This window comes from Panthera tigris, chromosome F3 (assembly GCF_018350195.1).
Source record: "Panthera tigris isolate Pti1 chromosome F3, P.tigris_Pti1_mat1.1, whole genome shotgun sequence".
NCBI classification, from domain to species: Eukaryota; Metazoa; Chordata; class Mammalia; order Carnivora; family Felidae; genus Panthera; species Panthera tigris.
This window is the reverse complement of record NC_056678.1, coordinates 69,237,899-69,265,420: the sequence shown is the minus strand read 5'-3', so window position 1 is coordinate 69,265,420 and position 27,522 is coordinate 69,237,899. Positions and strand designations below refer to the sequence as shown.

Here is a 27,522-nt window from a genome sequence, read left to right as displayed (position 1 = left end):
CCACCCTGGGCACTACGATCGATACAAGCTCTACCACAATTACCCTGGCTGTCCTAGAGCTTCTCTATGTCCCAAACCGTACGGTCTGTGGTCCTTTCAACAGGGAAAGCAAAGAAAAGACTTCTCTGTTTCCATATTAGGACTTTCTCACCGGTTGGTAATTGATGGCAGGATTCATGTTGGGTGTTGTGGTGCGTACAAGGCCAGGCTTAGGTGGGCCCCGTTGACCCTGTAGCTGGGCTGGGTTTGGTGCAATAACACGTTGGGACATCAACATATGTGGGAGGGTGGTACTGGTCGCGGAGCGGATGACACTGTGACCCTGAGGGGGAAGAAGAGGAAAAGAAGCAGTCATAGGTGGTAAGACGCTCCACCAACATGCTGGAGAGAGAACACTGCCTATAACACACAGCTGAGTGGAAAAACAGAAACACAGCGAGAGTCGGGAATTCTGTCTACTCCTAGATGAAAAAGGGCTAAGCTAGAAACCTCCAGAGAAGAAAAACCACAGCGGGAAGAGGAGGATTACTTGTCCCACTGTGCCACCCAGTAACACACAGCCAGGCAGCGAGGAGGGACCAACGGGACTGTGTGCAGCACCAGCACCTCTACCACGGCCAGGTTCTTCTACGATCGTCACAGAAGTCCCAAACCAGAGCTGGGATACACGGGGCCCCAAGGCAGGTTACGCACCTGTAATGTTCTCAGACTCTGTGGTTCCACCCCTTGGGCCCCAGGCCGGGAGGGAAGCTTGGACAGGCCCTGCTGTCCCCCATGGGCAGGAGATGGCTGCACGATGGATGCCGCGTTCTGCACAACCGGGGTCTGGGGGAGAGAAGACAGAATGAAGAAACAGAGGCAGAAGTCTGGTACACTCCTGGACTTTAAAAATCCCCAGTCAGTGTGAAGCTTCTGTTGACCAGAAGGAAAACCGAGAAAAATGGAATCAAGGTTTTCTTGATTAGGGCCTACAATTAAAAAAAAAAAAAAAAGAAATCACTCTTCTTAGAAACTAAAAAGCACGGAACTGGACAAGAATGGGCCACCCAGTTGAACCTACCTGGGTGAGGCCACTGCCAGACCCAGCCCCTTACTTCCAGGGCGCAGTCAGTACCTTCTGGACTACGTTCTCCTTCTGGAGCTGGCTCTGCCTCAGCTTCTTTAGCAGCACCAGCCGGGCTTCTTCCAGTCGCAGCTCGTCCCTCAGCTGCTTGATGAGCTGCTGCCGCTCCTCAATGCCTTTCCCCTAAGGAAACACGAGGTCCCTCAGCTATGGGAGCAGGCACCCAGAGTCCCCCTTCCTGCGAGACGGTCTCTTCTTCCAGGGCTGAGCTCTGGATCTTGCACACGAAGCAGAAGTAGTAATGGGGATTACTGTCTCTGTGTCCCTGGATCTAGCTCAGGGCTAGGGATTCAGCAGGTGCTCAGAAGATGCTTACAGAACATAAATGCTAATCAACCAGATTCCTGGCAAAATAGAAGACGGGGCAAAGGGAGATGCAAAGGGAACTGTTCTTGAAAACACTGTTTCCAGGGGTGCCTGGGGGGCTCAGGCGGTTAAGCACTGACTTCAGTTCTGGTCATGACCTCATGGTCTGTGAGTTCAAGCCCCCCGTTGGGCTCTGTGCTGGCAGCTCGGAGCCTGGAGCCCGCTTCGGATTCTGTGTCTCCCTTTCTCTTTGCCCCTCCCCCGCTCGCGCTCTGTCTGTCTCTCTCAAAAATAAATAAAACATAAAAAATTTTTAAACACTGTTTCTGGAACTTATTAAAAGCCAAGTTTCTTCTAGATACACATAAAAACTTAGGAGTTTCTCCACATCATGAGAACCAGGGTACAGTGGTTCCAGCCAAGAGTTTATTTCTGTGACTTACTGAGTTTTCACTTTCCAAAGATAAATTATACTGAATATGCTTTGTCACACTATCTTCTTCACTTGATTCTCATAGTGCCCTCTAAAAGGGCATGCCCTCAGGGCACTTGGCTGGTGGCTCAGTCAGTGGAACCCAAGACTTTTAATCTTAGGGTTGTGGGTTTGAGCCCCATGTTGGATGTAGAGATTACTTAAAAATAAAATATATATATATATATATATATATATATATATATATATATATTTTTTAATGTTTATGTATTCATTTTTGAGAGAGAGAGAGAGAGAGAGAGAGAGAGAGCGCGCGCGCACGCGAGCATTCGTGGGGGAGGGGCAGAGAGAGAGAAAGAGAATCCCAAGCAGGCTCCGCACCACCAGTGCAGAGCCTGACACGGGCTCAAACCCATGAACTGTAAGATCATGACCTGAGTTGAAGTCGGATGCTTAACCGATTGAGCTACTCAGGCACCCCAAAAATATAATCTTGAAAAAAAAAAAATAGTAGCACCTAAGTGGCTCAGTGAGTTGAGCACCTGACTCTTGATTTAGGCTCCAATCGTGACCCCAGGGTTCTGAGATGAAACCCCACATCAGGCTCTGCACTGGTTGTGCAGCCTGCTTAAGACTCTCTCTCTCCCTCTGTCCCTCCCCTGTGCACGTGCTCTCTTTCAAAAAAACAAACAAAAAAACAGTAAAAAGTAAATAAATAAAATGCCCTTGAAGTTAAGAATTATTTATAAAAAGTTTCATCAACAGGTTATTTATTTATTTAAGAAAAAATTTATTTTTGAGAGAAAGAAAGAGAGACAAAATGTGAGCAGGGGAGGGGCAGAGAGAGAGGGAGACACAGAATCTGAAGCAGGCTCCAGGCTCCAAGTTGTAAGCACAGAGCCTGACATGGGGCTCGAACTCACAGACTGCGAGATCATGACCTGAGCCGAAGTCAGATGCTTAACTGACTGAGCCACCCAGGCACCCCTGTGGGTAGTTATTTAGATTCAAAAAGTAAACTACAGGGGCACCTGGGTGGCTCAGTCGATCAAGTATCTGACTCTTTTTTTTTTTTTCAACGTTTTTTTTTTTTTTTTTTTTTTTTAATTTATTTTTGGGACAGAGAGAGACAGAGCATGAACGGGGGAGGGGCAGAGAGAGAGGGAGACACAGAATCGGAAACAGGCTCCAGGCTCCGAGCCATCAGCCCAGAGCCCGACGCGGGGCTCGAACTCACGGAGCGCGAGATCGTGACCTGGCTGAAGTCGGACGCTTAACCGACTGCGCCACCCAGGCGCCCCAAGTATCTGACTCTTGATTTCAGCTTGGGTCATGATCTCATGGTTCATGGGTTCGAGCCCCGTGTCGGGCTGTACCCTGGCAGCATGGAGTTTGCTTGGGATTTTTTCTCTCTCCTTCTCTCTCTGCAACTCCCCTGCTTGCTCACACTCTCTCGCTCTCAAAAATACATAAATTATTAAGATGGTAAATTAAAAAAAAGTAAATTATAAAAAAAACATTACTGGGCCTCTTAGGGAACTAAACAGGAGCAAAAATGAGGAAAGAAATCATTTTATCTTTCTTCTCTGTTTTTTTACCTTAAACATCTCTAGGTTGGCTGCTTTGAGTCTTTCTTCCATTCGGGAGCTGGAGCGGGGACTGGAAGCCTCATTATCAGATAAAACAATGATGTCTGGGGAGGGAGTCAGCCTCCCACGGTCTGGCTCACTAGATAAGAAAAGAAAAAATTAAGGTATTTCAACAATTAAGAAAACTTCTTCTGCACGCTGAACAAAGAAATCCAAGGGAACTCAAGTCTGTCTCAGTTCACTCAGGAGATTCAAATCTTAGGACACAGACGACACCAAGATGTGAGTGGTGACAAATCCTCAGCAAGTGTGCACTCCATCTGAATTCCTTGTGCAGGGACCAGACACACGGTGACTGGCTTCAGAAATGGGAGTGAGAGGTGAGTGTTCTGATCACATCCATTTGAATCAAAACTCTAAACGCTTCCCCTGTATCTCACTTCCCTTTGGGTTGTCTCATTAGTCACGCAGAGGCTCAAGCAGGGAACAGCCAGCCTGGCGGAGGAAGAAGGGCAAGGGCAGAGCTTAGGTACGGAACGCCCGCTGCCGTGGAGGCAGCTCGGTCGGCCCTGCACCGCGCGGCCCTGGCTGCCTGAGGGTTGACAGAGAGGAGCTTACAGGACAACCCCAGCGGCAGTCCCAAGTTAAGACACCAGAAGGTACTGTGCCAGTTGCCTGAGGGGAAGGACCGGGCCAAGTCTACAGCTTCTGGCAGACCGAAACTCCTAAACTGCATCTCTGGAACCTGTATCTACTGACCAGATTTGTACTCAGCATCTTCTCTCAAAAATAAACTCTCCAGAAACGACTTTGAAATCTTAAATCCTCCTCATTGGCTCCCCCGTATTTCAATTCTCGCTTATTAGACAATTGTGGTTTTGGTCTTTTGGGGCTAGTTAAAAGCATCATACTTATTTCTCTAAGATGATAAAAATGGCACTCCCTAAGAGCTGGATGACCAGAATTCTGGAAATTCCGAATGCCTCAGCTTCCCAAACCAATGACCACATCTTTTAGCTCTCTGATTTCTTAAAAACAAAAAACAAAACAAAAATTAATGTCTATTTATTTTTCAGAGAGACAGAGACAGAGTGCAAGCTGGGGAGGGGCAGAGAGAGAAACACAGAATGTGAAGCAGGCTCCAGGCTCTGGGCTGTCAGCACACAGCCTGACATGGGTCTTGAACTCACGAACCATGAGATCATGACCTGTGCTGGATTAACCGACTGAGTCACCCAGGTACCCCCTAACTCTGATTTCTTAACTCAAAGATATCTTCCCAGACCCTACTTCCTTGAGTTCTTCAGTACAGTTAGGAATACACAGACTTAAAAGCAATGTGTTTTAGTTCTTACTTAAACATGAAACCCAAATCCTTAACACCCACAGACCTTTAGTCCTGAGAGCCTTTCTACCATTTCTCTGGGTCTCTTGTCTCAGCTGCTGTTGGGACATGGATGCCCAGGGGCTTTGAACAAAATACCCTGGATAGTTGGGTTAGGCATTCAATTTCTCAACTGGGCTGAATTACTAAAATCAACCAAATTTGGGGCATCTGGAAGGCTCAGTTGGTTGAGCATCTGACTTGATCTCAGATCGGGTCATGATCCCGGGGTCATGGGACCAAGCTCCTTGTTGGGTTCTGCTCCAAACTAAGCACGGAGCCTGCTTGGGATTCTCTCTCCCCCCCTCTGCCCTTCTCCCCCGCTCATACGCTCTCTAAAATTAAAAAAAAAAAAAAGTAAAATAAAATAAACCAAATTTAGCTGAGAACATAAAACAGAGGCACAGAATGACACACACGACTGTCTTGGAAACCATTAGGTTTGTCTGGATTGCTCTACAAGCACTGGTCCCAGGCAGCTGAGCGTGTGGGGTTCACAGAAAAAGAAGCCACTAGAGGGAGAAGAGCCTTTCTTTCCCTAACCCCACAATGCTGGAGTAACGGTCAAGCTGACCTGAATTCATTTTCTGGTGATTTTCTCATTTCTACATTCCTTCATCCTTGCCCCCCCCGCCCCCCCCCCCATCCCTGACACCAACATGGGTGAATGATTTTGAGATCTGGTAGATTTCTACTTTCACTTGGTTCTCCAATGTTTATTCACACCAACAGTCCCAATCTCCTTCCACTCTGTTCAGGGCTGGATACACACATCAAGACTATCTCGAAGCTAAGGGACTCCTCCTTGCTCAATGAGTGCCTCCTGCCGCTTCGGGGTGGCTCAGCAACAAGACAGGCAGAGCCATTCCTGGATGGAGGCTGTGGAAATGAGCGGCATTTGCTGGGAAGTTGTCTCTGAGAACAACCCTGAGATTGTACTCCTGGATGTGATCAGACCCACATCAGGTGCAGCACAGGCCAGGTGAGGCCCAGGTTTTGTCCCATTCTTCAAGTTTTTTGTTTGTTTTTTTACTTGTGACCTGGGATTCTGGTCTCATTTATTAAACTTTCCAGGAACAGAAATGATTTTTCCACTTTCCCAAACATGTATGTGATTTACATCATTTGACGTTCTTAAGTATGAAACTCTAGCCATCGGAGAGAGATTACTAAAAGCCTGACTTGTTGCTGACGTCACTCACGACTCAGACTGGCAGGTTCCCAAAAGCTGTGTACCTCCTGATCCTCCTTCTGGTAGTAAAAACAACTAAATAGAAAGAAAACTGCTGTGTTTTTCTAGCATTCCAAAACATAAGCAAACGCTGGTTTCACATACACCTGATTTCATATAGTTTGTAACCTGTCCAACTGATGACAATTATGATATGGCTATCACTGATACCACGGGCTCGTCATTATTTCTGCTTTTAAATTCTCTCCTTTTGTCCATATCAAAGAAACTGTTGCTCTCCTTGCTGAACAATCTATCAATCCCATTCATTCTTAGAAAAAGCTTGGGGCTAGGTAGAAATAACTGTCAGTGTATCTGGGGAAAGGGGAGAAGAGTGACAGAGGCCAGTAGGGCCTAGTTTTCCATGTAGAATGGGGATCTAGATTGTTTACATCAACCCCCTTTTCCTGGAGACCATTATTATTATTTTTTTTAATTATTATTTTTTTAACGCTTATTTATTTTTGACAGAGAGAGACAGAGCATGAGTGGGGGAGGGGCAGACAGAGAGAGAGAGAGAGAGAGAGAGAGAGAGACAGACAGACAGACAGACAGACGGACAGATCCGAAGCAGGCTCCGGGCTCCGAGCTGTCAGCACAGAGCCCGACGTGGGGCTCGAACCTACAGACCGCGAGATCATGACCTGAGCCGAAGTCGGACACTCAACCAACTGAGCCACCCAGGAGCCCCTCCTGGAGACCATTAAAAACAGCTCCCAGTTTCCAGAGGCTCAAGTTTCAAAAGCTCATTCCTCTAAAATAAAATTAAATGCAATGGTAGGGTTTTCAAGGTAGTCTGACTTTTTAATACAGACTTTATTTATTTAGTACAATACCAATAATAGCACTAGTGAGATCTCACGAAAATGTGTGACAGTGCTTCTATGAAAAATGCACTTTCAGGGCCAATTTGGGATGTGAGGAATCCGTCCAACATTTCTCCTCTTCCTCCTCCCCATTCAAGTAGGATCAGTTACTTGCTCCAGAGCGGGGAGGGTAGTTATGGGGCAAGTGGGTTGCTCAGGGGCATGATCTCATTCATCTACTTTCTTTTTTTCCCCCCAAAGGATCTAAGGATTAATCTACTTTCATAATATTCAGCTCACACTACATATAGCTTCCAAGCTATCTGAGGATTTTTCTCCTATTTTATGGCCAATAGGGAATTTATCTAAAGTTTCCTAAGGGTTTTAAATGCTATTACCAAGAATAATGTCCCCTCACTGGGTGTGGCTTAAAAAAATAATCCTGGGATAGTACTTATAAGTATACATTAGAAGCTAGAGAAAGTGGGGGCGCCTGGGTGGTTCAGTCAGTTAAGCGTCGGACTCTTGATCTCAGCTCACGTCTTAATGCTTATTTTTGAGGGAGACAGAAAGCACGAGTCAGGGAGGGGCAGAGAGAAAGAGGAAGAGAGAGAATCCCAAGCAAGCTCTGAGCTGTCAGCACAGAGCCTGATGTGGGGCTCGAACACATGAACTGTGAGATTATGACGTAAGCCAAAGTCGGACGCTTAACTGACCGAGCCACCCCGGCGCCCCTCAGCTCAGGTCTTGATCTCAGGGTCATGAGTTCAAGCCCCGTGTTGGGCTCTGCATTGGGCATGAAGCCTGCTTACACAAAAAAAAGAAAAAACAAACAAACAAACAAACAAAAAATCTGGAGAAAAGAAACGCAGGTGAGGCTGTAACTGTTCCCTCCTCCTTCAGTCCTAAGACAAATTCAGCAGGGTCAGCGGGAGGGCAAGTGGACACTAAAGATGACTTCCCACGCCCTGTCAGCTGTATCTGAACAGTTAACAAACCGAACGTTCTTAGAGCGAACGTGGTCTCACTGTGACTCACTGGCTCGGAAGTCGTGAGTCTTCTCACGACGTATGACTGGCTCAGCCAGCACCTCTTCTCAGCACGTGCTCCACCGTTTCAAGTACTCAACCTTGACAGATGCCCGAGAGAGGCCCCGTGCAGGTGCGTGCGTGTGAGAGCGGGCGCACAGGAGTTGAGCGTGTGAACCACGACGAACGCTTATGCGTGCGTGGAGCCCACGGAGGGCGGTACGCACGCAAAGCAAGAACGGAGAGGACTGCCACAGGAAGACGACTGCCCTGTTCACACGAGAAAAGCCAGCCCCATGCTTCTGGATGTACTAGAAGCTGGGACTCCATAACAAACATTCTAAACCTCTCAGCATGGTCTGAAGAAAAGACTGAGGCCCTCCTAAAATGGCTGTAAGGTCAGAGTGGAGCGCGTGTTCTCCACTGCCATTCCCAGCTTTGTGGCGCCTCCTTCATCCAGAGATGACCACTTTATCTTAAGGGCACAAGCTATAGGATTCTCTGTATGCTAAGCAGATACACGAGGCACCGAGTCTCATCTGGAAATGAGAGGAATTTACGGTCAAGCCAGATGGCACACATACATTTTCTCTCAAGAAGGTTTAGGATGAAAAACACCTCCTCTCATTGGAATTCTTTCCTTTTCCACTCCATTTCCATCGTTTATGAGAAGACCCTATTGCCGGAGGCAGCCGACCTGAGCCATACCTCCGCCTGGCACTCATATCCACAGGCTCATCGCTGATGTTTTCTTTGCCTGGCCTTCCAGCAGTCCTGGTGTCGCCATGAGGCCTGAGATTCCCATTGAGTTTCTCCTCATAGCCCTTGACACCACTGCCGTCCTGTTTGGTGGGCAGCTCGTGTGGCACGTCGAGATTCGCCAGATCCTTCCGTTTGAGCAGCGCCAGCATCTTCAGGCGTTCCATGGCCTCGTGCCCCTCCATCTTGAGTCGCTTAGCCAGGACATCGTCTCGCTCATCTGCCGGGTCCAAGCTCCGCTTCAACAGGTTCAGGCGAAGAGCATCTTCTGTCATCCTATCCATCCTGTGGGAAGGAGAATACAAGTGAGACCGGAACACAATCCCTTCAACGGTCCGTGAAGAAAGAGGATGGGAGGCAAAGGTATTCGGAAGAATCACAAGAGCGCCTGGCTGGCCGAGTCGGTAGAGCATGTGACTCTGGATCTAGGGCCGTGAGTGTGAGCCCCACGTGGTGTCGATCTTACCAAAAAAGAATCATCGTTACATGGAAGTTCAAAGATCACCGAGCCAGGGGCACCTGGGTGGCTCAGTCGGTTGAGCGTCCGACCTCGGCTCGGGTTACGATCTCAACAGGTCACGAGTTTGAGCCCCGCGTCGGGCTCTGTGCTGACGGCTCAGAGCCCGGAGCCTGCTTCGGATTCTGTCTCCCTCTCTGTCTGCTCCTTCCCTGCTCACACTCTACCTCTCTAAAGATTAAATAAAACCATTAAAAAAAATTAAAAACAACAACAACAAAAATCACTGAGGTAAATATCAACACTCCATCTTCCCAGAACACCTGTATTAAAGGAGATTTCTCCACTCAACTTCAGCAGTGGAAAGTAAGCCTCAAGTGTTTTCTAGTTGTTGAGGTCCTGACTGTATCACCGCGCTACTCACCTGGATGGTCCATTAAGAGCCTACATCTCTCAGAAAATAAACATTCTTTTGTGACTGCTTTTCGGTGCCTGTATGCTCAAACCATCCGCACTGGTTTTACCTCTCACACCAAAGTCTTCTCCTGGAAAAGACCTCTTTCATGGACAGGGAAGTTCCTCGGGCCACTCAGGCATATCTTTCATTGGCTTATCTCATTGGAGACAAAAGAGAAAGCTGAACGAAACAAAGAGCGTTTAATGGGCAGCAAGAATCAGAAGGGCCCACGGTTACCTGCCTCAAGGCTATACAGATAGATTCCGTATCTTAAGATACCTGGCTTTAATGAAAGACTCAGGTGTTTAGGCTGATAGGAGGGAATACTTTCTCTATTTATGCAGCTTAAAGGCAAGAAAATTATCATTTTCCCTTCTCACTTTGATTTTTTTACACTAACAAAATCTAAATACAGAACTTCTTCCACACTTTAAAATCCAGGGCTGTTTTCCTGGTAGGAAATAGCAACGAGGCACTGGAAAGAAAATTTTTTGAGTCTAGAAACATAGGCTCAAACTGCTAATTACATTTATAAGATCAAATATTTAATAAGTTACTTTACCTCCCTAAATCTCAATCTTATCTGTAAATGTGGGTACTTAGAAGGTGCTCAACAAAATTTAACTGTTTTTTTTTTTTTTTAAGTTTTATTTTTATTTGAGAGAGAGACAAACAGCAAGCAGGGGAGGGACAGAGAGAGAGGGAGACAGAATCCCAAGCAGGCTCTGAACTGCCAGCAGAGCCTGACGTGGGGCTTGAAGATACCCCATGAAGATGCTCAACAAAATTTAATTTCTATGCCCTAGGGTTATGACCTCCTCTATACTTGAAGATACGACATGAGGCCCAATGATTCACAGACTTAAGTAGCAGGACAGAGAAGACTATAAATGTTAACTGGTGCTCTTGAAAAGAAAAATATGTATGTGCTTGAGGCATCTTCCTTTTTTTAAAATTTTTTTTAACATTTATTTATTATTGAGAGACACAGCATGAGCATGGGAGGGGCAGAGAGAGGGGGAGACACAGAATCTGAAGCAGGCTCCAGGCTCTGAGCCGCCTGCACAAAGCTGGACGTGGGGCCCAAACCCACAAACCGTGAGATCACAACCTGAGCCGAGGTCGGATGCCTAACCGACTGAGCCACCCATGCGCCCTCTGAAGCGTCTTCCTTCTTTTTTTTCAACGTTTTTTTTTTTTTTATTTTTTTATTTTTGGGACAGAGAGAGACAGAGCATGAACGGGGGAGGGGCAGAGAGAGAGGGAGACACAGAATCGGAAACAGGCTCCAGGCTCCGAGCCATCAGCCCAGAGCCTGACGCGGGGCTCGAACTCACGGACCGCGAGATCGTGACCTGGCTGAAGTCGGACGCTTAACCGACTGCGCCACCCAGGCGCCCCTGAAGCGTCTTCCTTCTTGCAGTGAGGAGTAAAATAAGAGCTATTTGATCCTTTTCTGGGTATGACAAAAAAAAAAAAAAAAAAAAAAGAAGAGTAGCCAATAAAAGAATATTCAACAAAAGGAAACAGACATTTTGGAGATCAGAAAAAAAAAATCAGAAGCTAGATATCTCTGAGTTTTTCGGTAACGTTTCTTAATTCTCTCTTAAAAAAGTCGTTTTTTAATGTTTATTTATTTTTGGGACAGCGACAGAGCGCAAGCAGGGGAAGGGCAGAGAGAGAGGGAGACACAGAATCCGAAGCAGGCTCCAGGCTCCGAGCTGTCAGCACGGAGCCCAACGTGGGGCTCAAACCCATGAACCGTGAGATCACGGCCTGAGTCAAAAGTAGGACACTTAACCGACTGAGCCACCCAGGCGCCCCTAATTCTTTTTAAAAGCTCAGGCTTATTGAGACATAATTCACACATCACATAATCCACCTTTTTAAAGTGCATACTTCAGTGGTTTTGATTCAGAGTTGTGTAACCACTGCCACAATCAATATTAGAACATTTTTATCATCTCCCCCCTAGAAAACCCATATCCATTAGCAGTCTCTCTGCCCCCAACTAATTTACTTTTTGTTCCTAATTTGCCTGTTTTGGACTTTTCATATAAATGAAGTCATACAATATATATATGATCTTTTGTGACTGGCTTCCTTCATTGAGCATCATGTTTTTAAGGTTCATTCATGTTTGAAGCCTGTGTTTGTACTTGGTATCTTTTCATGGCCAAATGATAATCTACTTGTTTATCCACTTATCAGTTGGTGGACATTTGATTTTCCCCCCTTTTTGCTATTATGAACAAAGCTGTTACGAACTTTTGTGTACACGTTTTCGTGTGAACATGTTTTCAGTTCTCTTGGGTGTACACTTAGGAGCGAACTGTTGGGCCCTGTGGCAGCTCTTTGTTCAACATTAAGAAGCGTTAGGCTGCTTTCCAAAGCAGCAGCACCATTCTGTGTCACTGCCAGCAGCGTGGGGGGGAGGGTTCCAACTTCTCCATATCCTCTTTGTTCTAACAGCTTCAGACAGACATGTTATAGAACATACAGACATTCTGTAGCTACAGGTCCCCCTAAAGATCTGTGTTATTTCTTTGTTTAATGTTTATTATTTAGAGAAAGAGACAGATGTTTATTTAGTGAGTGCATGTGTGTGCTCACAAGCAGGGGAGGGGCAGAGAGAGGGGGAGAGAAAGAATCCCAAGCAGGCTCCACGCTGTCACTGCAGAGCCCGACTTGGGGCTTGATCCCAGGAACCGTGAGATCATGACCTGAACTGAAATCAAGAGTCTGGTGCTTAACCGAATGAGCCACCCAGGCGCCCCATGGTATGTGTTATTTCTAAAGTGGTATACCTCTGAAAAATACCCCCAGGTGGAAACTGGAAAGCTCAGTACTACAGAACAGCAAGAGTTAGGCTCTAACTCCACAGTAACAGTGTTCCAGGTAACTTGATTGACACCTCATACTGAGAGCACCACTAAGAATCTCATGGGGAGTTGTAGGTGGGAAAAGTCTGTTACTCAACTGATCATACACCTAGATGCAAAAAATACTCCAGAAAAGCACACAGCAAGATATACAAATGCAAATTAATATGGTACTGTGTTCTAAGTTTTGAGACAAATTATATTTGTGAGCACTGAAATCAGAAGACAAAGCAACAAAACTCGATAACCTAGAGTTGAATGAAGTTTGGGAAGGCATCATTATCCTGGCTTCTCGAACGGTTATACAAACAGTTGAATACTGCTCAGATAATTCCCTTTTATCATACTCTAATGAAATAAATGGATATACTGAAAGTTGGAAGAAACCAGAACCAGATATTTGATTGTCTAAGGTAATTAATCTTTCCCAAGAGATGGTTTGAGAACTCTGATCAAATTTTCCTTGCCCATTCTTGACTTTACTGATCTTATTGTAAGCTCCAACTTTATGTGTTCATAGCTGGGCCTGTCTCAAAATCCAATGAAACATGGATGAATCTTGAAAACATCATGCAAAGTGAAGTAAGCCAAATACAGAAGGACAGATATTTTATGGTTCCACTTATATAAGGTACCTAGAATAGGCAAATTCAGAGAGACAGAAAGTAGATCAGAGACTACCCATGACTGGGGGTGGCAAAAGGGCAATGAGGAGCTAAGATTTAACAGGAACAGAGTCTCCGGGGTGAAGAAAAAGTTCTTAAAATGGACAGTGGTGACGATTTCACAACAATGTGAATGTACTTAAAGCCACTGAATTATATAGTTAAAAATGGTTAAAATGTTAAATTTTGGGAAAAAATTAAAAAGGAAAAGGAAAACAAAAAGGGAAAAAAGGGGGGAAATGGTAAATTTTGTTACGTATATTTTGCCACAATGAAAAAAAATCCAATGTAACAGACAAATTAAAAATGGCACAAGAGATCCTTTTGGGTTATGGAAATGTTCTAAACCTGGATTGTGGTAATAGCTTTACAACTCTGTATACTTACTAAAAAAAAAAAAAAAAAAAAAAAAATCACTAAACCATAAACTTAAATTCTACTCCATAAAGCTGTGAAAATAATATTCAATGTAAACTTGTCACACAAAAATTCCTATCCAAAAAGCCAAACAAAAATTCTATAAAATAGGGGCGCCTGGCTGGCTCAGTCAGTGGAGAGTGCAATGCTTAATCTCAGGGTTGTGAGCTCAAGCCCCACATTTAGCATGGAGCCCACTTAAAATAAAGTAAAAAGTAATTTCCTGTAAAATAAATGTTGTATTTTGCCGTTTAATGTGTACCCAGTTTTTTTGTTTGTTTCTTCTGGGCTGCTAATGATAACAGCTAATCTTTCTTAAGTACCTACTTAAAAGCCAAACACACTACTAGGCACTTACCATGTGTGATTTAAATTTCCTTAACAAGTTACTAAGCAAGTGGTATTAGCCTTACTTTACAGCTGGGAAAATGTTAAATCAAGTATCCCAAGACTGCAAAGCTTTAGCAGAGTGAATGTGGAATCCCAATGCAGGTGTAGCTCACTTCAAGAATCCATTATACAGAGGGAGGTATCAGAGCTGGGTAATTTTGAGAAGCAAGGTTGGGTATTCGTGAATGTGCATATCCGTCTATCATCCCCCACAAATACTATGTATATATACTATGTGCCAGGTATAGGGTTAGCTGTTAAGCTGTTAGGAATTGAGGTGAAAAAGGATTAGGTCACTGTCTTTTAACAATTTCATCCCAACAGGAGACAGATGTGCATGTAACTGAAGTAAGGATTTGGATGTTCTCAGAAATCCATCTTCTCTGCCTTTATGTTTCAATGAAGAGGACTGAATTCCTCTAGATGCAAAAGTTAGAAGTCTGGGAATCGTCCCTGACTTTTAAATCTCAGTCCCCAGCTCCTATAGTCTCTTCTCCAGAATGTGAGTGTGAACATATGCAGTCCTGGCATGTTGCTGCTGGCAGCCATCTTGTGACCATGAGGGAAGGCAGGCAGCCTGCAGATAAAGCAGACACTGCGCACAGCAGAACACCGAGATGGGAGCTAATCACACAGCTGAGCCACATCAAACTGCCCTGAAGCTACTTTCTGGATTCCAGTTACACAGACCAATAAACTCCCTTAATGTTTAAGCCAGTATAAGCTAGGTTTTCTGTTCTGTTACCTAAACTGAAAATATCTTAATGGAAAACTGTCAGAAGTGCCATGTGAAATCAAGGTGGACATACCCAAAAAACAGGTGGATACATGGCAAACAAACAGAAGAGCCAGCGCTTGGGCCAGAGCGGAGATAAATATTTGGACAGGTAGAGGAGGTAATGGAAGTAATGTATGGGCAGTAAGTGAAACTGCCCAGAAAAAAAATTAATATATAATCACTCGAAAAGAGGGCCAAGGATAGAACCTTAGGCAATACCTACATTTAAGGGTTGGTTGGTCAGAGGAAACTAAGAAATAGCCAGAGGGCTGGGGGAAAACCAGGAAAACCAGACATATCAACAAACTAAAGGAGAGTTCCAGAAAGACAGTAGTTAATTATGTCCAACAATTATAGCACAAAAATGCCCAGCTTTATTTTATTTATCTTTTGAGAGAGAGAGAGAGAGAGTGTGCAAGAGAGAACGCGTGCAAGGGGCAGGGTAGGGGGCGCAAAGGGAGAGAGAGAGAGAATCTTAAACAGGATCCACACCCAGCTTGGAGTCCAATGTGGGGGTCGACTGCATGACCGTGAGATCCTGACCTGAGCTGAAATCAAGAGTCTGACACTTTAACTGACTGAGCCACCCAGGTGCCCTCAAAAATGCCCAGCTTTAAATCTGCTGCTGTTATAGAAAACAAGAATGGCCAGATGGTAACACAGCTCTAGACCCACGCTTGTCACGCTTCCATCTTACTGTTAACGCCAAACCAGAATCCAGGTCTGCAGCAAAGACTCAGAGGAGCCTGAGAGAGAAGAGGCTGGAGGGATGAGCAAACTGAATTAACATCTACCGAGTGCCTGCTGTGCACTAGGCAATGCATAAGCCCTTTCTATTTGCTCTCGCACTAAATCACATCACAGGATAACAGAAAACTTTTGTCAGTTAAGTTAGAAAAACCCCAATTTTCAAAACTGACAAAACTTAAGCCTGTAGTTATATAAAAGTAAAACAGTATTTCTTTAACACATAAAAATAAGTTGTTCTGGGGCATCTGGCTAGCTCAGTCAGTGAAGCATGCAACTCTTAATCTCAGGGCCATGAGTTCAAGCCCCATGTTGGATGCAGAACTTACTTTAAAAAAACAAAACAAAACAAAACAAAACACCTCTACACCCAACATGGGGCTTGAACTCATGACCCAGAGGATCATGAGTCACATGGTTATCCAACTGGGGCAACCAGGTATCCCTTAAAAAAAAAAGTTGAAAATATTTTGAGGGCATCTGGGTGGCTGTCAGTGAAGCGACCAGCCCTTGATTTTGGCTCAGGTCATGATCTCACGGTTCGGTAGTTTGAGTTCCACGTTGGGCTCTGCGCTGAAAGGGCAGAGTCTACTTGGCATTCTCTCTTTCCCTCTCTCTCTGTCCCTGGCCCATGCATGCATGTGCTCTCTCTCGCAAATATAAGTAAACATAAAAAAATTAATATAAATAAAATACTTTGGCTTAAAAATTCTAAGTAGAAATGAAAATATTTCACTTAAAATATTATACACCCATATATATACTCATTCTTATATAAATGTTTTATATATTTATACATAATATATATTTTATATATTATATATAATACACACGTATGTGTAAGATATACAGTAAAACCTTGGTTTGCGAGCATAACTCATTCTAGAAACATGCCTGTAATCCAAAGCATTTGTATATCAAAGCAAATTTCCACATTAGAAATAATGGAAACTCAGATGATTTGTTCCACAACCAAAAAATATTCATATAAAAATGATTACAATGCTGTAATACAAAATAATAAAGAAAATACAAAATATAAAGAAAAATGAATTAACCTACACTTACCTTTGAAAACCTTCATGGCTGGTGTGAAGGAGACAAGAAAGAGAGGAGGGTTATTGGGTAGGAAGACTTTCACTATCACTAGTGGAATTCCTATCTGTTGGCTGAACAGAATCCTTTTCTTTTCGTGCACCTTTAACAAGGAACCTATCCAATGACACTTACTTTTGCATCCTTTTGAGGATTTCACGGAAATGGGACATTGCATTGTCATTAAACAGATTCATCGCTCGCACGGCTGCAGCCTTATTTGGGTGGTGCTTTTCTACAGAATGTTTCACTGTTCCCCACATTTTACACATCTCCCTAATCTCATCTGAAGTGAGGGATTCCTCGGCCTTTTTCTCCTCCTCCCCTGCAGACGAGATCTCCCCCATAACCTCTTGCTGTTGCTCGCGATGCAGACCCATCAGTTCGTCGGTGTCGGCTCCTGGCCATGCTCTTCCACCAGCTCCCGACCGTCGTCCTCATTCACCTCCAGTCCCCTGTTCTTCCCCAAGGACACAGTTTCATCGACAACTGGCGGCTGCTGTTCACGAGCAAACCCCTCTAAGTCAAGTCCAAGAACACAACCAGGCCACAATTTTCTCCAAGCAGAACTGAGGGTTCTCTTGGTGACCCCATCCCAGGCTTTATCCATGATCTTCAGGCAGTTCACCATGTGGAAACGATTTTTCCCAAACTCTCGGAGGGTAAGGTTTGTTCCTTCAGTCACCTTGAAGCATCCCTGAAGTAGTGCTGTGGTGTAAAGCTTTTTAAAGTTTGAAATGACTTGCTGATCCATGGGCTGGAGGACTGGAATGGTGTTGGGAGGAAGGAACTTGACCTTAATGAACTCGAATTCCTCCAGTAAGTCGTCCTCAAAGCCTGGAGGCTGAGTATGAGTACTGCCCATAACCAGCAAGGCTTTGGGTGGCAGATTCTTTTCTAAAAGGTATTTCTTCACTGCAGGACCGAAGCCCTCATCGATCCACTCAACGAACAACATACGAGTGACCCAAGCCTTGCTGTTGGACCCACACAGAACATTTAACTGGTTCTTCTGCACCTTGCATTTCTCGAAAGCTTGTGGATTCTTGGGATGGGACTTTGAAATCCCCACTTGCATTAGGACAAAACAAGAGGGCGAGACGGTCTTTCACGGGCTTGTGACGGACATTACATTCTCTTCTTCTGTAATGTACGTCCTCTTTGGCACCTCTTTCCAAAAAAGCCCCATCTCATCACAGTTAAAAACTTGCTCTGGCAGGTAACACTCAGAAGCTGTGAGCTTCTGGAACTCGGTAGCGAACACCTCAGCTGCCTTAGTGTCCAAACTCAAGTCTCTGTGTGCCTCACAACACTACAGATGCCACTTAAAGTTATCAAACCATCGCCTGCTTGCTTTGAAGGCTTCTTTGTTTACTGTTGACGTACCTGGCAGTTTACTTTATGAGGTCGGTGTACAAGGCCTTTGCCTGCTCACAGATAAAGTTCTCGGTCACAGTGTCACCTGCTAGTTGCTTCTCATTTATCAAAATCAGAAGCAACTTTTCTACATCTTCCAGAAAACCTGGCCGTTGCTTTGATAATCTCGTGACTCCTTTTGCTGCACTTGGCTCCCTATTTCTTCTTTAATACTGTCCAAATGGTTGACATCGACTTCTTATAAAATCTTGCAATTTTGGTCACTTGTATACCTTGTTTGTACTTCTTGATGATTTCCTTAACTTCCACCATAATCATCTCCTTCTCACTGCCTTTCTTTTCAAAGCTTTTCTGCAAGGGGGCCATTAGTTGTGATCATGTGACATTTGGTGTGACATACTACTCATAGGGCAAGACATCGCTCATTTATCAAGTTAAAATTTATTAGAAATGTTGGCTCGTCTTGCGGAACACTCACAGAACAAGTTACTCGCAATCCAGGGTTTTACTGTATATAAAATAAATATACCCTTCTCATGAATTCTAATACTTGCCTTAATCTGAAGACTTTAACTTAATTTTTTTTAGTAATCTCCACACCCAACACAGGGCTTGAATTCACAACCCTGAGATCAAGAGTCATATGCCAGGTACCCCCAAATCTAAAGACTTTTTATTAAAAAAAATTTTTTTTTGTAATTTTTTTTAATGTTTTTGTTTATTTTTGAAGGAGAGAGAGACAGAGCATGAGTGGGGAAGGAGCAGAGAGAGAGAGGGAGACACAGAATCAGAAGCAGGCTCCAGGCTCTAAGTTGTCAGCACAGAGCCTGATGCAGGGCTCGAACCCACAAACTGTGAGATCATGACCTGAGCCGAAGCCTGATGCTCAACTGACTGAGCCACCCAGGCACCCCTAAAAAATTTTTTTTCTAATGTTTATTTTTGAGAGAGAGACAGAGCATGAGTGGGGGAAGGGCAGAGAGAGAGAGGGAGAGAAGAATCTAAAGCAGGCTCCAGGCTCTGAGCTGTCAGCACAGAGCCCAATGTGGGGCTCGAACTCACGAACTGTGAGATCGTGACCTGAGCCGAAGTCGGACGCTTAACCGACTGAGTCACCCAGGAGTCCCATTTAATCTATACATCTTCTCCAGGTTTACTTGGATTCACTTGTGCTTATTTCATTCTACACAATGTTACCAACATTTGTAGGTGCATTTATCCATTAGAGTCAACACTTCCATCATCTCAAGGGCCCCTCCTGCTGCCACTTGATAACCATATCCACCCTTTTACCACCTCCAAACCACATCCCAAACCCTGATGACCACCAATCTGTTTTCCATACCAAAAATTTCATCTTTTCACAGATATAATGGGAACCACACAGTATACAACTCGGAGGTTGGTTTTGTTTTTGTTTTTGTTTTTTTAATTAATTAAGTAGGCTCCATGCCCAGTATGGAAACCAACACGGGGCTTGAACTCACGACCCTGAGATCAAGACCTAAGCAGAGATCGGGACTTGGATGCTTAACTGACTGAGGCACCCAGGTGCCCCTGAGGTTGGCTTTTTAAAAATGGCTTTTAGTATAATTCTCTTGAGATTCATCCAAGTTGTTGCACATACCAACAGTTTGTTTCTTTTTATTGCTGACTAGTAGTCCATGATATATGAATGTACCATTATTTATTCACCTGCTTAAGGACAACAGAGTTGTTTCTAGTTTGTTTTTGTTTTTGTTTTTTTTGCTATAACAAATAAAGCTGTGATGGACATTCATACACAAGTTTTTGCAGAAACGTAAGCTTTCATTTTTCTGGGGTAAATGCTTAAGAGAGTGGCTACTCAGTAATATGGCAGATTACTGTTTAATTAAAAAATTTTTTAAGTTTATTTATTTATTTAGAGAGAATGAGTAGGGAAAGGGCAGAGAGAGAGGGAGAGAGAACGAGAGAAAATCCCAAGCAGGCCTGAGCCCAATGCGGGGCTTGAACTCATGAACTACGAGATCATGACCTGAGCCGAAATCAAGACTTGAATGCCTAACCTGCCCCAATGTTTAGTTTCAGAAGAAACCACTAATGCGTTTTCCAGTGTAGTTACATCGTCACATGTCCCCGTAAGCAGTGGTTGAGAAGTTGAGTTTCTCCACATCCTCACCGGCATTTGATGCTACCCTCATTCTTTATTTCAGCCACTCTGAGAGTTCTGGAGTGGTATCTCACTACAGTTTTCACATGCATTTCTCTAATGGCTAATGATGTTGATTATCTCTTTATGTGTTTATCTGCCATATGTAAATCCTCCTTTGTGAAAACTCTGTTCTTGTCTTTTCCCCATTTTTTGTTAAAATTTATTTATTTATTTTGAGAGAGAGAGCGAGAGCAAGAGCAGGGGAGGGCAAAGAGAGAAATTCAACACTACAGATACAGTCGAAGCACTTTGTGTAACTTCATGTCCAAACCATTCTCTACCCTCTCTTCTCCTTCTCTCCCCAGGGGCATTATGATGGATTTATCATTTCTATGAACATTTTTATAAGATTATTGCTATATATATCCTTAAATAATATTTGTGAGTTTTTATAGTTTAAAAAGTAGCTCTTGTAGGGGCACCTGGGTGGCTCGGTCGGTTAAGCCACCTGGGTGGCTCAGTTGGTTAAGGGCTGGACTCCTGACTTCGGCTCAGGTTATGATCTCGCGGTTCGTGGGTTTGAGCCCCACGCTGGGCTCTGTGCTGATGGTGTGGAGCTTGCTTGGGATCCTCTCTCTCTCTCTCTCTCTCTCTCTCTCTGCCCCTCCCTCACTTTCACTCTCTCCCTCAAAATAAACTTAAAAAAAAGTAGTGCTTGTACATATCTTTTTCATTTGCTATTCAATATTCAGTTTTTTTTAATATTTAAAATTTATCCAAGTGAATGCACGAAGCTCTAGTTTATTTAACTGCTGTGGAACACCACAAGAAAAATATAAAGATTAGTGACCCATTCTCCAGTTCAACAATTAGGCATCAATTTGCTGATATTTAATGATGCCAAGCCCACGTCTGGCCAAGATGGCGTTAACACGGCTGGCTAGATTTAACTTCCCACCTGAAATAACAAATCCCACCACCCCGCACCCCCCCCAGCAAAATACACAAAATGAGGGTTTTCAAGACACTGGACATCAGGCAACAAAGGCAGGATCCCACAGGAGCCAGAAGCAAATGAGGTGAGCTCGCCAACTGCCCTCATTTCTTGTCTTGAGAGTTTCAAGCACATGGTACAGGCAGGGGGACCTGAGGCAGAGCGAGGCATCTTGTAAGCTGAAGTAATGGAGACGCGGGTGCAGTGAGACAAAGGCAGCTAGATTGCAAGAAGGGCAGAGAACCACAGAGGTGAAGCTGCAGAAAGATGGCTGTCACAAAAAAGTAAGTGCTGGGAACACATAGAGAAAGTGGGATCTTCACACACTGTTGGTGGGAATGTGAAACAGCACAATCACTTTGGCAAAGAACTTGGCAGTTCCTCCTAAAGTTAAATGTACAGTTACCAATGACCCACAAATTCCACTGCTAGGTATACACCCAAGAGGACTGAAAACATTATTTCCACGCAAAAATCTGTGCATCAATGTTCACAGCAGCATTATTCATAATAGCTGAAAAGTGGAAACAACCCAAATGCCCACCCAGTGACAAAATATGGTAGATCTGTACGATGGAATATTACACAGCCACAAAAAGGAATGAAGTACTGGTAAGAATTATAAGGGGCGCCTGGGTGGCTCAGTCGGTTGAGCGGCCGACTTCGGCTCAGGTCACGATCTCGCGGTCTGTGAGTTCGAGCCCCGCGTCGGGCTCTGGGCTGACGGCTCAGAGCCTGGAGCCTGTTTCAGAGTCTGTGTCTCCCTCTCTCTGACCCTCCCCTGTTCATGCTCTGTCTCTCTCTGTCTCAAAAATAAATAAACATTTAAAAAAAAAAAGAGAGAATTATAACATAAAGGGGCACCTGGGAGGCTCAGTCAGTTAAGCATCTGACGGACTTTGGCTCAGGTCATGATCTCACAATTTGTGAGTCTGAACCCCACATCAGGCTCTATGCTAACAGTGTGGATGGAGCCTGCTTGGGATTCACTGTCTCTGCCTCTCTTTTTCTGCCCCTCCCCCACTAGTGCTTGCTCTCTCAAAATAAATAAATAAAGTTGAAAAAGAAAAGGAAGAATTACGGGGCGCCTGGGGGGCTCAGTCAGTTGAGCGTCTGACTTTGGCTCAGGTCATGATCTCACGGTCCGTGAGTTCGAGCCCCGCATCGGGCTCTGTGCTGACAGCTCAGAGCCTGGAGCCTGCTTCGGATTCTGTGTCTCCCTCTTTCTCTCTGCCCCTCCCCGCCCCTGCTTACACTCTGCTTTCTCTCTCCCTCAAAAATAAACATTAAAAAAAAATAAATGAAGAAAGAAAAGAAGAATTACAACATACATGAACCTTGAAAACATTACCTAAGTGAAGGAAGTCAGTCACAAAAGGCCATATATTGTATGATTCCATTTACATGAAAAATCCAGGCTAGGCAAATCTATGCAAATTGAAAGACTAGTGGCTGCCTAGAGCTGAAGAGAGGGTCAAAATGGGGAATGTCTCCTTATGGGTCAAGGGTTTCTTTTGGGAGTGATGAAAATGTTCTAATCTTAGACTGTGGGGATAGCTGCACAACTCTGAATATACTAAAACCATTAAATTGTACACTCGAAATAGGTGAATTTTGTGGCAGGTAAAATGTACCTCAATAAAGATGTTAAAAAACACAATGGATGATATTAATAGTTACTAGAGAAAAAAGATTTAATCAACTAGAAGACCTAGTAATAAAAATCACCCCAAATCAAAGACAGATAAAGAATAAGGGGCTTCTGGGTGCCTCATTCAGTTAAGTGTCCCACTTCGGCCCAGGTCATGATCTCATGGTTCATGAATTCGAGTCCCACATCAGGCTCTCTGCTGTCAGCACAGAGCCTGCTTCAGATCCCCTGTCTCCCTTTCTCACTGCCCCTCCCCTGCTCATTCTCTCTCTCTCTCTCAAAAAATAAACAAACTTAAAAAAACTTAAAAAAAAAAAAAAAGATAGAAAAAAGAATGAAAAAGAAGAGTATCAGGGGACTAGGGGACAACTTTAAGCAGTCTAATATACAGGTAACTGGAGTCCCTCAGAGAAAGGAGATGGGAGTGGACAGAAAAAATATATGAATAAATAATGGCTAAAAATTAACAACGAAAACTATAAACCTACAAATCCAAGAATCTCAATAAACCCTGAGCACAAGAAACATGAGGAAAGCTATACCAAGGGACATCATAATTAAACTGCCCAGAACTACTACAGAATCTTAAAAGCAGCCGGGACAGGGGAGGGAAAGGAAGACACGTTATGCAAAAATAAGGACGTCAGATTTCTTGTTGGAAACAATGCAACAGGGAGTGAGTAAAAGAAAAAATGTGACAACCCAGAATATCATACTTATCAAAACATATCTTTAAAAAAACTTTAGAATTTATTTGTGTGTGTGTGTGTGTGAGAGAGAGAGACAGAGGGAGAAGAGGAGGAGGAGGAGGAGGAGGAGGAGGAGGAGGAGGAGGAGGAGGAGGAGAGACACAGAATTCGAAGCAGGTGCCAGGCTCTGAACTGTCAGCACAGAGCCCAACGCAGGGCTTGAATCCACGAACTGTGAGATCGTGACCTGAGCCGAAGTCGGACACGTAACCGACTGAGCCACCCAGGCGCCCCAAAACATTTCTTTTAAAAACAGGGGTGCCTGGCTGGCTCAGTCAGTAGAGCATGTGACGGACTCTTGATCTTGGGGTCATGAGTTCGCACCCCACATTGGGGTATAGATTGTATTTAAAATAAAAATCTTGGGGCGCCTGGGTGGCTCGGCGGGTTAAGCGTCCGACTTCGGCTCAGGTCATGATCTCACGGTCTGTGAGTTCAAGCCCTGCGTCGGGCTCTGTGCTGACCGCTCAGAGCCTGGAACCTGTTTCAGATTCTGTGTCTCCCTCTCTCTCTGCCCCTCCCCTGTTCATGCTCTGTCTCTCTCTGTCTCAAAAATAAATAAACGTTTAAAAAAATAAAATAAAATAAAATAAAATAAAATAAAATAAAATAAAATAAAATAAAATAAAATAAAATAAAAATCTTAGGGGTGCCAGGGTGGCTCAGTTGGTCAAGTGACCTACTTCAGCTCGGGTCATGATCTCACAGTTTGTGGGTTCCAGCCCCACATCGGGCTCTGTGCTGACAGCTTGGAGCCTGGAGCCTGCTTCCAGATTCTGTGTCTCCCTCTGTCTCTACACCTCTCCCACTTGCAGTCTGCCTCTCTCTCTCTCTCTCTCTCTCAAAAATAAACATTAAATTATTAAAAAATAAAATAAAATAAAATAAAATAAAATAAGATAAAATAAAAATCTTAGGGGTGCCTGGGTGGCTCAGTTAAGCGTCTGACTTTGGTTTAGGTTGTGATCTCACAGTTTGTGGGTTTGAGTCCCACGTCGGGCTCTATGCTGACAGCTCAGAACCTGGAGCCTGCTTCAGATTCTGTGTCTCCCTCTCTCTGCCCGTCCCCTGCTCACGCTCTGTCTCTCAAAAATGAATAAACACTAAAAAAAGTAAAAAAAATAAAATAAAAATCTTAAAAACTTTTAAAAACGAAGATGAAATATTTTTTAGTCATTTAAAATTTCCTTTATCAAAGTTCTCCTTTATAATTTATATTTACTTGTATCTTAAAAGTTCCTCTAATTATGGCCTCAAACCTTATTTTGTCTGGTGTTAATATGAGCACATCAACTTTCTGATTTACTTGAAACATCTGAAACATCTTTTTCCATTCTTAATTTCAATTTCTGTGCCTTTTTTTAAACTTCTGTGTCTTTTTTACAGTATTTACCTGAATTTTTCCATTCAACCTAATGGTTTTTTTTAGCTGCCTAGTTTAGTTCATTTAAATTTACTATCATGATTACTAATATATTTGGTTTTATTTCTACCCTCTTCATTCTACCATCTTGCTTGTTCTGTGCTTCTTTTTTGGTCTCTTATGACTTCTATCAACTGGACTGACTTAAATTTTCTTTATTTCATTTTCTCTGTTTTATTTCAACCCTATTTTGTTTTTTAGCTCCTAGCAAATTAGTCATAATTAGTGCATTAGATATAGTAAAATCTAATTTAGATTTACCAACAAACTTCTTTTTGTCCTGCCAATCAATCTTAGTGGATTCAAATTCTCTTTTCCTGATACATATCCTTTATTAATTCTTTTAGTAGAACACATAGCTGCTAAACACATTCAAATTTCCCTGAAAATGTTTATTTTCTCCTCACTCTGGAGTGAAAATAGAATTCTAGTTCAGGTATCTTTTCTGTGTAGTTTGAAAATACTTTCCTGGCATTTTCTTGTTGAGAAGTTTGGTTTAAGTCTAATTTTCATTCTTTTGTGGAACTCTTTTTTTCCTCCCTGGTTGCTTTCATAAGTTCTTTCTTTGTCTTTGACATCCTACAAAACTTAGCATCACTCATGCGTTCTAATGTGTTTTGTTTTACTGATCCTTTCAGGATTAGTTGTATTTTCCTGAAGATTCACATACTTAACAATTCTGGAAAATTCTCAGCCATTATCTCTTTGAATATCATTACCATCTCCATTTTCCTCTATTCTATGCTAGAACCCCTGAGATACATCTTGGGTCATCTTATTCTGGTCTCCAGGTCTCAAAACTTTTCTTCGTATTTTCCATTTCTTCCTATCTCTGTGCTATATTCTGTGTAATTTTCTCCTGTTGTTCCTCATTCTCTCTTCAGCTATGTTGAATATGCTGTTTAACAAACACATCTTCTGAATTTTTAATTTCACTGATCTACTGCAGAACAGATCAACTTTGAATACACATTAGAATCATCTGAGGAACTGTAGGAAAAAAAAAAACCAAAAAGACACACCGATACCAGAGGTCCCACTCCTAAAGCCTCTGACTTAATTGGTCTGCCACAGGACTCAAGCATCCGTGCCTTAATAGACTCCCAACTGGGGAGGCCTGGATAGCTTAGTCAGTTAAGCGTCCGACTCTTGATTTTGGCTCAGGTCATGATCTCACAGTTTCTCTGCTTTTCCCCTGCTCATGCGCAATGTACGCTCTCTTTAAAAAACGAAAATAAAAAATATACTCCCTCGTTGGTTCCATCATTCAGCGAATGTTGAGAATCATTCCATCTCGACACCAGCTTGGTGTACTATTTTTACTTTGGGGAAATTTTCCCGTGACCTCTTATTCTGTTCCATTTATTGCCCCATTTCCCTGTACACTATACAGCAAAATTCCTCAAGTGTCCTCTATATGGTCTCCACTTTCTCTTGAAACGACTTCAGTTCAGATTTTGTTCTTTCAACATAAAGAAACCATCTTTTCCAAGTCACTGATTAACTTCATGCTACCAAATCCAACAGTTTTTTTTCCCCTCAACTTAAAAAAAAAAAATCAGTCCTCATTTGACTTGAATTTTCAGCACTATTTAAACAAATCAGTATTCCTTCTTTTTGAAATGCTTTCTTCACTTGGCCTTCAGGACTTCATATATCTGGGTTCTCATTCTAATTTAGGATCATTTATGCTTTTTTAAAAACTGACATATAATTGACAGGTAACATTAAACTAGTTTCAGATGTACATAATAAAGATTTGACATTTACACATATTAAGTAATTGCCACAGTAAGTCTTACTATCCATCACCATACGGTTAAATTTCTTTCTTGTGCTGAGAACTTTCAGATCTACTTGCTTGGAGCAACTTCCAAATATATAATACAGCATCATTAGCTACAGTCACACCATGCTGTCCGTTCCATCTCCATGGATTAACAAGCATCTCTGTAACTTACTTATTTTGGAATTAAGTTTGTACCTTTTGACCAACTTCACCCATTTCATCTTCCCACCCCCATCGGCAACCATTAATCTGTTCTCTGTGAGTGTGTGAGTTCTCAGTTGTTTGTTGCGTTGTGTTTAGATTCCACATATGAGACGGTGTCTTTCTCTCTCACTTACTTCAATTAGCATAATGCTCTCAAGATCCATTCATGTTGTTACAAATGGCAAGCTTTCCTTCTTTTCTATGACTAATATTCCACGTTTATATTTGGTGGTCTGTTTCCTACCCATGAAAATGTTAAGCTCCTTGGCAGAGGTGTTTTTGTTTGTTTGTTTGTTTTTTCCTATTTTATTCAGTGCCTGGCCCATAAAATGTACTAGATAAATACCTGCTGAATAGAAGACCATATTCTGCATTTTTAGATATTTTATTTGGTTCATTGTTCAAGTCTGTCTCCCCCAAAGCATTTTTTCTACTCTTTCAAAATCTTTGTACTTAACTATTTAAATATACTTATTTTATAAACTGTAATCAAGAGATTTATTATCTTAAGTCTCAGTTCCTACTGATTTTTGTTAAGTGATTCTTGTTCATGGTAAATGAATTGGGGTTTTTTTTGGTGTGTGCTTTTTGTTATTTTGTTGTTGTTGTTGTTTTTATTTTATTTTATTTTTTTTTTACTGTGAGCTTTGTCTT

At 43.1% G+C, this 27,522-nt stretch overlaps 1 protein-coding gene across 6 annotated transcripts in view; it reads right to left on the bottom strand.

Moving 5' to 3' along the window:
* Window positions 1-27,522, bottom strand: part of GATAD2B (GATA zinc finger domain containing 2B) — an 85,179-nt gene that overhangs the window by 6,186 nt on the left and 51,471 nt on the right. For all 6 annotated transcript variants that reach the window (XM_042976551.1, XM_042976550.1, XM_042976549.1 and 3 more), the window contains 5 exons: window positions 8,609-8,944; window positions 3,461-3,590; window positions 1,115-1,246; window positions 694-825; window positions 152-322 (listed from right to left, as the gene is read on the bottom strand). In XM_042976551.1, the coding sequence (XP_042832485.1) occupies window positions 152-322; window positions 694-825; window positions 1,115-1,246; window positions 3,461-3,590; window positions 8,609-8,943 (900 nt within the window). In that variant the 5' untranslated portion in view covers window position 8,944. The remainder of the gene's footprint in view (window positions 1-151; window positions 323-693; window positions 826-1,114; window positions 1,247-3,460; window positions 3,591-8,608; window positions 8,945-27,522) is intronic.